Here is a 14,795-nt window from a genome sequence, read left to right as displayed (position 1 = left end):
TATCTTGTGTAGCTAGACCGGATGTGGAAAAATTGGAAAGAGTCCAGCGGAGGGCAACAAAAATGATTAGGGGGCTGGAGCACAAGACTTATGAGGAGAGGCTGATGGAACTGGGATTGTTTAGTCTGCAAAAGAGAAGAATGAGGGGGAATTTGATAGCTGCTTTCAACTACCTGAAAGGGGGTTCCAGAGAGGATGGATCTAGACTGTTCTCAGTGGTACCTGATGACAGAACAAGGAGTAATGGTCTCAAGTTGCAGTGGGGGAGGTTCAGGTTGGATATTAGGAAAAAAACTTTTTCACTAGGAGGGTGGTGAAGCACCGGAATGGGTTATGTAGGGAGGTGGTGGAATCTCCTTCCTTAGAGGTTTTTAAGGTCAGGCTTGACAAAGTCCTGGTTGGGATGATTTAGTTGGGGATTGGTCTTGCTTTGAGCAGGGGGTTGGACTAGATGACCTCCTGAGGTCCCTTCCAACCCTGCTATTCTATGATTTTTATTTTTATTTTTTTTTTAATATAGGGAGTATAGGCAAGACAAGTTGTTAGGAAGCAAAAAAATATATACTCAGAGAAATCTTGTACCAAAATAATTTATTATGAAAAAAAAATTCTAAGACCCCTTCCCTTAAGTTTTGCTGTCCTCAAGACAGGATTTGTGGCATTCCTGGCATAAATAGTAATGTTCAACACTGCATTAGTCTACATAACATAGTATTATACAGCTCCTGTTTGCTATGGGCCAGATTCTGCCCTTACTTTCACTGCATGCAGCCCCACTGACAGAATTTGGCCCTGGATGGTGTAGTTAGCTACTCAGCATCTTCTGCTCCAAAGAGGTGTAATGTATCCCTCTTTATCTCTTTGCATTATACAGTGACAGTGTATAGTGTCACATGGAAGACTGATGCATCTATTTGCTGCTGGGAATTTTTTAGTTAGCTGAACCAGTATTAAGAAGTGAGTGAGTGATAACATACCACCAGTTGTTTAGGGGAAAAAAAATGCAATCAATTATTCAAAGCTGTCCAAATTCCCAGAAATGTTTGATTACACTGTGCTGCCTCAGAGCTTGTTTACTCTTAAAGGAGGCAGATCTTATCTGACCTACAGTATCAACGCTCTCAGTGTGACAAAAGGAGTCTGACAATATACAGTGCTATGATAATGCATGGAAATACCTTCTCTCTGCACTGTTCACTGATGGAAAATGCATCATCCCTGGACACTGGCCAGCAGCTTTCTTGGCTCCATCCCTAGACTTCTAACATCACTGTTTACCACTCAACTGTAAACCAGCTTAGGCTATATTTCTGTCCATTTTTTCCCACTACATCTGGGCAAACCTTCTGTACATTCAGGATTTCAGTCTTTCAGATTATGGAGCTGCTAGGACACATGGCCTTCTTCCTTAGCAGGTGAAATAGAATTTTCCACTTCACTTCTCTCCAGAGTTCATGTCCCTTGAGGCTCCCTGGTAATCTGTGACTTTTTACACAGTTCCTGATAGAATTCAGACTCCAAAAATCGTGGGTATGCGTTATTCTCCATCAAGCTGTAGACTCTCTTTTGTGCAGCACCGAAGCAAGTGTGTGTTGCCTCTTGGATATTCTGGGCAATCATGTTCTTGGTTTGAAAGTCTATGTTTATCTGAAATAGAATGCGTGAATATGTTACTGAGAGTGTTCACCTCAAGCCAATACCATAGACAAGTTAGATAAAAGTGAGATTTCATTAACACTAAGGGCCTAATACTGCAGCCTTGAGGCAGACAAAGCTCCCAGTGAAGCTCCTGAAGGCCTCCTCCTTCAGAAGATTGCAAGATAAAATCCTTAGTTTTATAATGAGGCACATTTTCTATAATGTATTGCACTACAGGGCAACTGAAAAGACTCAAATGATGACAATCGTATTTCAATGCTGATGCTCTTTAAATACATTGTAGACTTTAATGACTTTTGCTGAGGTATCTAGGCTAAAGATCTGATCCAGAATCTCTGTGAAAATACTGCTGGCCCAATTTTCCAACATGGGAAACTGGGATGAATAAATTATGGTATTGAGGTAATATCTGGATGTTAATAATCAGCTTTCAGGGGCATAAATGCATTTTGGGCAACAAAATTTCAAAACATGGGCCCATGGTGGACATGAGGGTGGAAATTTCAGAGAGCTTTTTTACCTCTTTGGGAGCTTCTTTTTCAATGAATTCATTGTAGATCTTTTTAGCCTTGGATATCAGTTTCTGAGGTGACTTGATTTTCTTGAAGTCCTCACAGGCCAGCCAGAAATCGATGTTCTCTTCGCAGAACTCTGATTTCAAAAAAGCTCGAAAAGCTGCAAGACCATCTGGGGATCAAGAAAAGGGAGAAATGTATGAGCTGAAAATATTCCAGGAATCTTGCATTTAGCAGTAGTCTTTCCCTATCAAAAACACATCTGCTCTCATATTTCTTTCAGAGCTGTCAGGACACTTTCTATAATTGCCTATGTATATGTATATAAAATATATATTTAGGCTTCCACAGTTTGCCAGTCTCTCTTTTTAAATAACTGAAGCTATTTTTGAAGGAAAAGTGCAAAAAATGAAAACCACGTAAAGTCAGCACACTTCCTTTAACATATGGCTAGGTTTACAAAAACAAAACAAAAAACCCAAAAAACATAAAACAAAACTCCTCATTATACAGTTTCTCTCCAGATCTTGAGTTCTAGTATGTTAACCTTTAGACTGGAGTAAATATTTACAACAGAGCTATAAATTGCTGGAAGACATTTGCAATGGAAAGAGTGACTCAAAGTTGATTATCAAATGCTGATATAATATTTTTTTTTTGGTTCAGCAATTAAGTGGTTTTCTTTGCAGAGCAGCTGTAAAACTCAGAGGATTCAACTCTCATTGACTCCATTGCAGGATCAAGCCCACAGTGGCTTAATGTGTATATTTCTAATAGCACTGGAACAAGGATTTGTCTTGGAGTGGATTTCTAAGTGCATAAAAATCTTTGATAAAGAATATACTTTTTATGAAGTGGGGCTTTGTGTTGTTTAAAATAGAAGTGTCTGAGACCAATATCAAGCTGCATGCATGAGGTTCAAAGGGCAATTTATAATCCTGATGTACATGGAAAACCATTGCTTATTCTTATCTGAAGTATCCTTTTCTATTACAAAAACCTACAGCAAGACCATAACATGTTTATATTTTTACACTGATTTGTTACTCTTTTCAGACTGACTTACATTTATTAGCTAGAAGTTCATCAAAACCTTCTGACCAAAGCTGAGCTTCTTCAGGAGAAGGTCTATATAAAAGGATGGAGAACATTAGTTAGATTGCACGGCATATATTTCTGTTCCTTGCATGTTAAAATATTTGAGATTAATTTGAGTGAAATCTGTATATTTAAGTTACCTGAAGTAAGAATGTTGCTTTCCTTTTTTGTTTGACTTTGTTTTTGTAGAAGTGGAAGAGTTCTGCAGGAAATAGCCCAACCTTGTTTTCCAGTCCTTAATGCTAGAAAAGAAAGAGGAAGAGGGGGGAAATACATTAAAATGAGTTAACTGAAACTATCCTTCCAGCTTTGCACATTTTAACTAGAGATGGGACTAATCCTGCATTCTATAAAGAGAATGCAAAATTTCCCTTGAAGCTGATGGCAGTTTTGCCTGCTTAATAACTGTGGGATCAAGCCCCGAATCTTTTTCTATTTAAAAAAAATAGGACCCAATCCTTCTATTTCAGTCACCGGCAGTTTTTTTCCACTGACTGGAGCAAGAGAGCCCACAGGGACTGAAAAGTGACTAATTGTAACTAAGGCATCTATGAATTTCATAACCAGAGGTATGCTTCTGTACGTGAGGAGCACATTGACCTCTGTTCTCCCCTAGGGACTCACTACTGTTGTCTGTACTCAATGGGAGTTTTAGCTGAGTGAAAACTATTGGGTGGGGGCCTCCTGGTGCTCAGATATTTGGAAAACCCTCTTCAATTGTGCATCAATATGGATTTGGAGATTTAATCTCTTCCTGCCTAATTTTTGGAAGAGCCAAAAACTGGATCTCCCCAACCTAAAAGAATATATTTTCAGTGTGGAAGATACTCCAGTTTAGGGCCACATGGTGAAATCTGTAGAACAGGTGAGATTAAACTCTGCAGGAGCTGCAGCACAAAATCATCTCCACTAGCCTCTATATGAAACTGGGAATTGCAAAATAATTTTGTCCCTTACATTGTAAATATCATGTCTTATCCAGACAGTGCAAACAGGATATTCATTATAAATACAATAATGGAAGATGTTCCCTTTTTTTGTTTTTGTTTTGCTTAGGCAAGGAGCAAACCCTGTAAAAAAGTTTAAATGACAGAGCCATTTGAAGACACCAATCCAATGGAAAATTGCACAGCTTGCTACGTGAACAACAAATGGGGGGGAAATGTGCTTACATTTTCACCACTCAAACGTGAACTGAAATAAACCGTTTCTGCACAAGATCTACATTCTTTCTGAACTGCCACCGACAGTTATTTCTCATCAAAGGACCAGTTCAGCAAATACAGGATTTTCTGCACATCAGGGTTTTTGCAGTGGAGATATTTCTCCATTTTTAAAAACTCCTGATGACATCAAATACATAAATTAACCCACTCTTGCACTGCTCACATATTGCATCCAAAGTGATTTTTTTTAAAGTTAACTCTGTCAAATAGTTTAAGGAATAATATAATTAGTTTATCTTTTTTCCCTACTGAGATGCAACCTCCCTAGTTTGAATCATTGTTCTGAAAGCAAAGGGTGGCTCTTTATATGAATTAGACCTGCTATAAATATATAAACTCACATAGTTCTCTTCATCTTTCCTTTCTTCTCCTCCTTTTGGCAGCCGCTGGGAGTTTTCTCCATTTGTCCACAGTTGTGCTGAAGAGCAAAGAAGATTGCACTTTGCATACTTCTTTTGTTTTAGCTCAGGGTCTATCGCTGATCCACCAGCCACTACAGCAGCCTTTCCTTCACTCAGAAGTTGAACTTGAAGAGCGAGAAAGGCAGCCTCTCTTTATAGAAGGCAGTAGGAGAATGGGTTGGGTTTCGGTTACACCTCCTGAGCACGCTGATTTGCTTGTGGGGAAGCTCACCAAAGCACACTCCCGTCACGTCCTTAAAAGGCTCTTACACTGAGTACAGTGCTGACGCAGGTTTCTCTTTTGCTTTATGCAGTCTTCTCTTGCAAAAAACCGGTCTGGTTCCTGCAACTGCCTGACTGCAGATTCTAGCAAGTTGGAGAGCTCTTTTTTTTTGGGGGGGGGCAGGGGGCTGTTGTGTGTGTATGCACAGAGCTTGAATGTCCTGCACATTTGAAGACAGAAGTGTAGGATCAATGACTTGGCTTATTATCTGACATGGAGAGAAAGCTAATAGGTAGTAATGGTGCAAGGGGGTCTAGCTGCTGTGCTTATAAAGTTACCCCCTTGGCCCCACCCTAGCCTGCAAAAGGAAAATATACCTTGAAAAGGGCTAAGCACATTAATTCATTTCTATTACTGGATTAATATGTTAACAACAATAGTGCTGACAAAATAAGATTTGCTACTGTTCTTTTGGCAGTCTGAAAGTAGTCTGGAATTGTCTCACCAGTGTTCTACCATTCATTGTAAAAATGCTAGCTAAGCTAAGCAATGCCTCATATTTCTCATCAGTTTGCCCTTGTGTCTGGTAAGGAGAAGATGTACCAGGATCGCTGCTAAACCATCTGCATTCCTAACATTATCCCTTTGGGACTAAAAGGTTACAGTTCCAGTGTTGCAAAAAGTTTTGCACTTGGAAATGTTTGTACAACCTGTGCTTGTTCTAATATTTGCCTGAAAGTCTTTTAGGGGACTTGGCAGAGGAAAGGGCTAATTCTCTCTAGTACCTGGTGAGGGTTAGGCAACAGGTTTCTGTTCAGTTCTATACATTAGAAATTCATTTTTATAACAACCTATATGCTAAAAACTTTTTGTTTTCCAAGAAGCCAATTCTTTTGAGTATGCACAGCCCATTAGAAAAAATAGAGGAGGATTCTAAGGCCAGATTCAAATTCCCGTACAAAAGAGTGTACAATACACGGTAGATTTTATCTCAGTGATAACTTGAACTAATTTTTTCCCTTCATAAGCATTTATGAACATATAGATGTAAGCCATGCCTGCAGGGTGTGGCACTCTGTCCCCCACTAATTGTGGCAAGGCCAACTAAAGATTGATGAGCCTCCTACAGCCTTGGCTCGCAGACCTGGCTCTTTTAGCTCATGCATTAGAGGGCCAGGCTTAGGTATTAAGATCCAGAGGTCTCAGCTGCCACTAAAGTAGGACTGAGTGCCAAATCTAGCAGGCGTGTCTTCCATATGCTTTCATAACTCTGCCATTTGCCAATCAATTGTGCAAATTACAGCCGGTGCCTGCAGCTGTAATAGTTTATCCCTATGCCTCAATCTTTAGCTACAATTTCAGGATTCATGTGCTACCTCCCACAATATCTTAACCAGCAGAGGGTGTCCTGGTATAAACCAGTACTTTTTCTTCCTTTACCAATATAGAATACAGCTCAAATTGTAATGTTCCTGACTTATGATTATTGCAGCATGCCTCCTACCACCTTCAGTATCGTTTATTTCATCAGTCACTGTAATGCACAGATGGAGAATATAGTTCAGCATGCAAACAAGTAAGTCACCTTACGTAAAAGCTTAATATTACAGGAAGAAAGTACAAGGAAACATTTTGTATAGCTTCCATCTTAAAAACAAAATAGCAGTATTTTTATTGTAACACATACTATTAGCACAATGCAATCTTAAATTAAACTCATGTTAGTTCTTCTATAATACAGTCTATATATTTCTATTTTAATCTATATAGTTAAGGTAGAGTTTTGGAGTAATTTTAAAAATATCTCTGATCCTATTTCCAGTTTGCATCATTTCTGCATCACTATTTATTCACCTCCCCCCCACATGCTTAGAGATTAAACAGCTGATAAGACTCTTGCTTAACAGGCACTTCCATTTTTATAGTTAATTGGAAAAAAAAAGCAATAAAGCTGTTCACAATAAAAACAAGACAAAATGCATGATTCATACTGAGACTTTCCATATACCAAACTAGAGCCAACTGTACTGTTTGGTAGATGCCTGGGAATATCCCAGCTGTTCCCTGCAAGCCACTTCTATGGTTGTCAATAGTGTATTTTCATGGGTTGAACAAACATCAGAAGGTTCATAGGTTTGATTTGGATAAGACCCCAAATTGTAGATGCTTAACCAAAGTTTATTAAGATGTTGGCGTTCAGTGAGAGAGAAGAAACCTCTCACATGGACTACTTTGACCCTTGGAATAGGTTCTAACTGGGGTAAGGCCTAGGGCAGTTTCAAATCAAACAGGTTTGCCCATCCCTAATCCCCAGTGTACTGTGTTGTCACCTGTAAGAGTTTCACATATGCTGATGAGGCACTAGTACTTCAGAATTTTGCAAGCTTCTCAATCACTGTTGGCAGGCTACCATCAGCGTCATTTGTAGGATTCACAGGGATACTGACCTTTGACTCTAATGTGAGGATGAAAATGTTTGGAGTCCAGTCAGCTCAGCACAGCTCTGTAAATCAAACAGGCTGTGTCTACGCTGCACTTTGGCAATCTCCCATTAACTCAGCCTCACTCCTTGGAATACTCACATAAACAGGGCACTGACATTGATACCCACCATGTCATCTAATCCTGCTCTGAACAGCTTTAGATAATATCGGTAGAAATCGGCGCACCTTGTTTGCATTAGTGTGCCCCCATTGTTACAGCTGGCATGATTCCACCTGTGGTAATGCAGTAATGAGAGATTCCCATAACAATCTAGTGTAGATAAGGCCCAAATCAGATTATGAGCTACAGGATACAAAAGCCATTCAGAGCAGCTTGGTAAAGTTTAGAAAACTTACTGTACGGAAAATAAAATGGGGATAACTGAAAAAACATTCTTATTAAATAAAAGTATTAAAGAGTTAGAAGAAAAATTGAATTTATTTTTCTGCATATTTCAGTACCAGCCACATACATTTTGACAGCTTTGATATATGTGCATTCTGAAATTGGAGTAGGAGTTCTGACGAATTCTAGTTTCCGTTATATTTACACTTATTTTGGGGAACTCAACTTTTAATCTAACTGATAACCATGAAAGAAATCAGTTTGGCTCTGCTTGCCATTGTTCCTCAGAGAAACATCTTGTACAGTTCAACACAATTCAAGCTACAGTTCAAAGATCGAAGCTCAGATGAGTTCTATATCCAAAAGCTGTGGAGATATATACATAGAGGGAGAAAAAGTACTAGTTTACACCAGGACACCCTCTGCTGGTTAACATATTGCTAGCAAACTCTTTTATTGTAACATGTAAAACATCCCAAATCTGGCTTCTAGGTAAGAGGTTCGGAGAAAGAATATTTATCTCTGTGCTCAATGAACAGACTATTTTAGTGGCACCAACTCTTATTGTTAGAAACTATTCTCTTTCCCTGATTTCTATCTTTCCTAGGCTGGGGTGGCAAAATAGCACAGTAGTCTTACATTTCTGTGGAATCTGAATGCATCTCCAAAGATGAAACACATACCAGTTACAAGGGGGAAAATGAGTTGGCATCTTAACCTTGGCCTACTTCTTCTCTTAGTAGACATTAGTCCACTCTGAAAACCACTAGATAATTAATTGTTTATTGATTGGCAGAGAAGTCCTGGACTGGAGCTGAATACCAGCGGTCAGCTGCACTGATGTAGCAGAGTGTGGAAACTTGCTGTGTGCAGTATTTTTGCTTTTCAGGTCTACACGGTTAGTCACTATTTTTCTGTTAAATCTCTCCAAAATGTCAGCATATTATGGGCCACAGTCTATGCTCAGTTACACAGGGGCAACTCCTCTTGACTTCTATGGGAACTGGATTTTGGTGACTCGGAGTTTCATTTGTGTAACTGAGAAAAAATCATTTGTCCCAGTTAGTTCTAATTCACCACTGGTAAATGCTGACACAACACCTTTCAAATCCACGAAGAAGTGGTGGTTTAGGCTAACTGCAAACTTAACTCCAAATCTTTTTCTCCACGTTTCTCTAGACTTCAGTGTATTTGTATGACTTTTAGCCCATTATTAAGGGTGGGGTCAAGAGAAGAGGCAGGTGATAGAATGTCTTAGTCTTGAACCTGCACCACTGAAGTCAGTAGGAGTTTGGCCTTTGACTTAAACGAGAGCTGGATCAGGCCCTTAATGAGTTTATCTTTCACCCATGGAGGTCAAAATTTTTGCTATTGTCACTCTCAGTGGCAGATTCTGCCCTCTTTGCACCAATGGAATTCCTAGGCTAGACACACTGAAGAGTGCAGTATATGCAATACAGATCCATGCGACAAATTAGAGAGGAGAATTTTTTCCTTTGGCTATGTATCATGTGGAAATGACTGTAGTAGTCTTATTCCAATCCCTTATTCCAGTGGATATTTGTTCCCATTACAAAATTTCCCCACAATTGACAGTCTGTTGAAGAGAAATCCAGGAAATGATGAAGGTGTTACAGGTCAGGACTGGAACTTATTGGCAGATTTGTGTGAGGAAAATGGCACTGCTCTCACCACAGCCTATGTGTGGGTCTAGCCAGAGCTAAAAATCTCCTCTTTTCACAACACTAAATCCACACAATTCTAGTCCTTTAAAGAGAGCAATGCCTATGTTTGGGAGTGGAAATTATTATAGAAACAAAATAGTTATGGATGAGTAGATATAAATCTAGTTCTGAATCAGGGAAGACTCCCTCCTGTTCTGCAAACTAATGCACTGGTAAATAGTTGCATGTGGGCATCAGTTCCTCATACTGTGCTCTAAGCATTTTTCCTCTTTTGCTAGCTAAATCCTGCTTTCTTTCCCTTACCCTTCTGTCATTGGATGACTGAAGATTTTGATTCTTCCCCCCTATGCTTCTGCCTTTGAATTGTTTATGTTTTATTCAGTTGCTATTGTAAGAGCCTCAGGAAAGAAACTCTCTAAGCTGACTTTAAAAAAACCAAAATTCTAATCATTTATCTATCTATGCCTCTGTAGATTAAATAAATATTAGCCCCAGAATTAGAATGCTAGTGTGATGTGCCAGAGAGTATGGGACAAAGGGTAAAAGCTAGTTCTGGCAGGCTTGGCTTTACATATTTAATTTTATCCCAATGCATTTCTGTATGTTTTATGGTTTATTTGGAGTTTGGTTGTGTTCTGCTTTTGGAAAGTAGCATAAGAATGGCCATACTTGGTCAGACCAAGGGTCCACCTAGCCCAGTATCCTGTCTTTCGACAGTGGCCAATGCCAGGTGCCCCAGAGAGAATGAACAGACCAGGTAATCATCAAGTGATCCATCCCCTGTTGCCCATTCCCACCTTCTGGCAAACAGAGGCTGGGAACACCATCCCTGCTCATCCAGTTAATAGCCACTGATGGACCTGTCCTCCATGAATTTTTCTAGTTCTTTTTTTAACCCTGTTATAGTCTTGGCCTTCACAACATCCTCTGGCAAAGAATTCCACAGGTTACTGTGTGTTGTGTGAAAAAATACTTCCTTTTGTTTGCTTTAAACCTGTTGCCTATTAATTTCATTTGGTGACCCCCAATTCTTGTGTTATGAGAAGGAGTAAATAAAACTTCCTTATTTACTTTCTCCACAGCAGTCCTGATTTTATAGACCTTTATTATATCCCCCCTTTAGACCTCTCTTTTTCAAGGTGAAAAGTCCCAATCTTATTAATCTCTCCTCAAATGGAAGCTGTTCTATACCCCTAATCATTTGTGTTGCCCTTTTCTGAACCTTTTCCAATTCCAATATATCTTTTTGAGATGAGGCGACCATATCTGCATGCAGTATTCAAGATGTGGGCGTACTATAGATTTATATAGAGGCAGTATTATATTTTCTGTTTTATTATCTATCCCTTTCTTAATGATTCCCAACATTCTGTTTGCTTTTTTGACTGCCGCTGTACATTCAGTGGATGTTTTCTGAGAACTGGCCACAATGACTCCAAGATATCTCTCTTGACTGGTAACAGCTAATCTAGACCCCATCATTTTATATGTCTAGTTGGGATTATGTTTTCCAGTGTGCATTACTTTGCATTTATCAACATTGAATTTCATCTGCATCTTGTTACCCAGTTTTGTGAGATCCCTTTGTAGTTTTTCGCAGTCTGCTTTGGAGTTAACTATCTTGAGTAATTTTGTATCATCTGCAAATTTTGCCACCTCACTGTTTACCTGTTTTTCCAGATAATTTATGAATATGTCCCAGTACAGACCCTGGGGGACACCACTTTACCTCTCTCCATTCTGAAAAATAACCATTTATTCCTTCCCTTTGTTTCCTATCTTTTAACCAGTTACTGATCCATGAGATGTAAATGGGTTTTTTATGTTGAGGGAGAAATTATGAGTGGTATAGCCTGGAATAAAGTGAGTCCCCTGACTTAAAAGGGCATGGAGCCCAAAATTCAAGGCAGGAGGGATAGCTGAAGGCTTCTGAGAGACCAAGGACTCTGTCCAGAAGGCCAAGAGTCTGCTAAGTTATCTCGTGGCGATCTTTGTTCCCCACCAGAGATCTGAAATCCTTTGCAGAGCAGACTGTGTAACCTGACCAGCAGTGGTGGAGTAGATTCTGCAGGTCTGGACTGAAAGCAGCACAAACTTGATGCTACAGGACAGGACTGGACTGGACCAGAAGTGATGGAGGACCAGAGGCAGTGAAGCGGGACCTAGTGTATCAGGGATTGCTGGATTGAAGTGGACAATTAGGGAGAGTCACCCACTAGCATCCGCCCTGATCATCCCTAGACCCAGCTAGGCCCATAATTGAGCTTTACGTGGATGCATATTGAGATTTTGGCCCTCTACCCGTGGGGCAAACTAACACACTGTGGGGATGGGTTATACTGTTTGAGTTTTGCTATGCTTATTTTATGTAAATGTTTGTGTTTTCCCCAATTGAAGACTTTTGTTAGAGAGGATTCCTGTGTGCTTGGGAGTGGGGGCGGGGATGAGGCAAACCTGGACTTGTGACCAGAGAGGTTACCTTTTAGTTTTCTGGAGTCAGAAGTGGGAATACGGCTTTGCATGGTGGCTCAAGCCATCCATTTCTTTTATTTTTAGAAAAGGCCCATAGGCTTATTGAACCTGGCCATTGTTGCTGCCATCTACCATCTGGCAGAACGGTTACATAAATAATTTACAAAGTGAAAGAATAAAATTAAGGCTTTGAGAGGGTTGGATCATGTCTTTTTGCCTGTGATACATGTGTCCTAAGGTGCATAGGTATGTCTGTAAATGAAGTATTTCCTACCAATAGTTTTGTGTTTGCAGCTATACTATCTTGTGCTGTGCTCCTGTCAGATATCATTCGCTAAATAGAGATGGATCAATTAGGAGGTTGGATGGGAAACCTATAAGGAACACCAGTGTGCTACAGATGATGGTGTTGATTCAGTAGGTGGCATTTTTGCCTTGACTTCATGGCTGAAGTAGGCTCCTGAGCTTCAGAGAGAGCTGTCATCCTTATGTATTTGTTTAAAGTCTAGAACAGGGGTCGGCAACCTTTCAGAAGGGCTGTGCTGTGTCTTCATTTATTCACTCTAATTTAAGGTTTCGCATGCCAGTAATACATTTAAACATTTTTAGAAGGTCTCTTTCTAGAAGTCTATAATATATAATTAAACTATTGTTGTATGTAAAGTAAATAAGGTTTTTAAAATGTTTAAGAAACTTCATTTAAAATTAAATTAAAATGCATAGCCCCCCGAACCGATGGCCAGGACCTGGGCAGTGTGAGTGACACTGAAAATCAGCTCGCGTGCCGCCTTCGGCATGTGTGCCATAGGTTGCCTACCCTTGGTCTATAACAACAGGGCTCTGATATTGATCAAGGCCTTGAGATGCTACTTGTGATTGAGGCATACAAACCCCAAAAGGTCTGGAATGGGTAAGAAATTGCAGTGAGCACAGTCAGCCCTGCCTGCTAAACCTGTAGTGCGTGTGATGGAGGTTAGGAGAAACTGTAGGAAGGAGCTAAAAAGGGGAGAGCTCACTCAGTTGAGGATGGGCAGGAAGGAGAGCTCAAAGCTGGGGAGACAAGCCTGGCTAGAGTCATGAACTGAATAGGACTGTGGCCAGTCTGATCGTGCCTAGACTCTAGAGGCCTGACACTGGACTCTTTGGGTTTCACAGGGATCTATGACTGGTTGGTAATCCAGACCATGGCACGGAGTGCTCCACCTGAGGGGAAGAGTGAGGTCTGAGAGCCAAACCCAGAGGGTAGGTGGATAATACATGAGAGGGACTGAGAACTAAGCTTGGCTGGGGCAAAGACTCATTTATTTTTGTTTGTTTTGGGACTGTGAATTTGGACCCGGCTACCACAGAAAGGGTATTGGGGTTGGTTTAACTTTCATAGTGACCTGACCAGAGGGCTGAGCCAGTAGTCATCAGAGCCACTTTGGGAAACGTGAGCCATAGTGGCTGGGGGGCACAGTGCCCAGCCATGATGGAGCACATGGGTGATATCCAATGACATTACTGCTTAATAACTAATACTCTAGCATGGTACAAAGGGTATTCTGCTGCTGATGGCACCATCTTCTGGAGGAGTGATAGAACTGCTGCAGCTTGTGGCATTTTCTGTCAAAACATAGAAGTTAACATCAGAGTCTTTGCCTCATTTGAGAGGTGTTAATTACATTCTAAAGTCCTAATTCCCTTGTAATTTCAATAGTATATGATTTGTTTCTAGACCCTAATCCGAAGGCCACTTAAGTTAATGGGAGTCTTTCCACTGACTTCAATGGGTTTAGGATCTGGCATGTGTTTCCTCATTTCCCATTCCCTGCCCTCCCCACACTGCCCCCCCAACTCCTTCCCCCCAAAAAAACTGTTAAATGGCTGCTGTGCTTTAGCCAAGAAGACTGTATTTCACTGATGGATAAAATGATCTCTCTATATATCATTATAGAACTCTGGGATTGTTTGTGTTGAAGGGCGCTATATAGAATGACAGGTTTCAGAGTGGTAGCCGTGTGTAGCAGGGTGGTCATCCCTTCTGGCCCTGGGAGGGTCAAAGTCAGCCCTGGGATAGGGCTGAGGCTACAAAGCAAAGCCTGGGCTGATTGGGAAGGCAGTAACAGCTGGGGCCACGCCCCAATCAGGCCCAGCCGGTCCATATAAGAGGCTGCAAGCCAGGAGCACAGAGATTCTTGCTCTGCCTGTAGAGAGAAAAGGGCCTGGCTACCAGGGACCTGAACAGGGTACTGGGAATGGAGCAGGGCTGGGGGAAGGCTTGGGGAGCTCCAGCCTGGAAAACTTCTAGGCTGCAAGCCTAGCTGAAGGCCTAAGGCAGGTACTGGGGTTGCAGAGGGGCAGCCCAAGGTTAGGCAGAGGCAACAGGTCCAAACCCCCTTGCCAGTGATGAGTGGCCTTTACAGACTGCAGTGAGTAGGGGCTAGATGGTGACTGGCAATAGCAACTGAGTTGAGGTGAAAGTAGGGGCTTGGGGGTTCACCTGGGAAGGGAGACCAAGAGAGCTGAAGGGGTACTGCCAGAGGGCAGTGCTCAAGGGGTCTGGGAGGGACACAGGGCCAGTGACAGGCAAGACCTGGGCCTGCAGCTGGTGCGCCAAAGGCTGGAGAGCTAATTCCCTGGACGACCAGCAGGAGGCACCATTATACTGTGTTAGTTTGTATCAGCAAAAACAACAAGGAGTCCTA

At 41.1% G+C, this 14,795-nt stretch overlaps 1 protein-coding gene across 1 annotated transcript; it reads right to left on the bottom strand.

Annotated features, from left to right (window-relative positions):
- Nucleotides 1-574: 574 nt before the first annotated feature.
- On the bottom strand, nucleotides 575-5,077 carry RGS2 (regulator of G protein signaling 2). The gene is made up of 5 exons (XM_030573469.1): nucleotides 4,840-5,077; nucleotides 3,413-3,514; nucleotides 3,241-3,302; nucleotides 2,180-2,346; nucleotides 575-1,647 (listed from the first exon to the last, which is right to left on the bottom strand). Exons 1-5 carry the CDS (start codon nucleotides 4,944-4,946, stop codon nucleotides 1,453-1,455), a joined length of 633 nt encoding a protein of 210 aa, XP_030429329.1. The 5' UTR covers nucleotides 4,947-5,077; the 3' UTR covers nucleotides 575-1,452.
- Nucleotides 5,078-14,795: the final 9,718 nt, after the last annotated feature.

The sequence above is a fragment of the Gopherus evgoodei genome, chromosome 8, assembly GCF_007399415.2.
Source record: "Gopherus evgoodei ecotype Sinaloan lineage chromosome 8, rGopEvg1_v1.p, whole genome shotgun sequence".
Classification (NCBI taxonomy): Eukaryota; Metazoa; Chordata; order Testudines; family Testudinidae; genus Gopherus; species Gopherus evgoodei.
This window is presented reverse-complemented; position numbering and strand designations above follow the sequence as displayed.

Bases quoted from the DNA above. Each gene is read 5' to 3' on its own strand.
- RGS2 (XM_030573469.1), bottom strand. From the start codon at position 4,946: ATGCAAAGTGCAATCTTCTTTGCTCTTCAGCACAACTGTGGACAAATG. The intron at 3,303-3,412 runs GTAACTTAAATA...CCTTTTATATAG, and splicing joins AAGCAACATTCTTACTTCAG to ACCTTCTCCTGAAGAAGCTC. The intron at 1,648-2,179 runs GTAAAAAAGCTC...ATTCTATTTCAG, and splicing joins AAAAAGAAGCTCCCAAAGAG to ATAAACATAGACTTTCAAAC.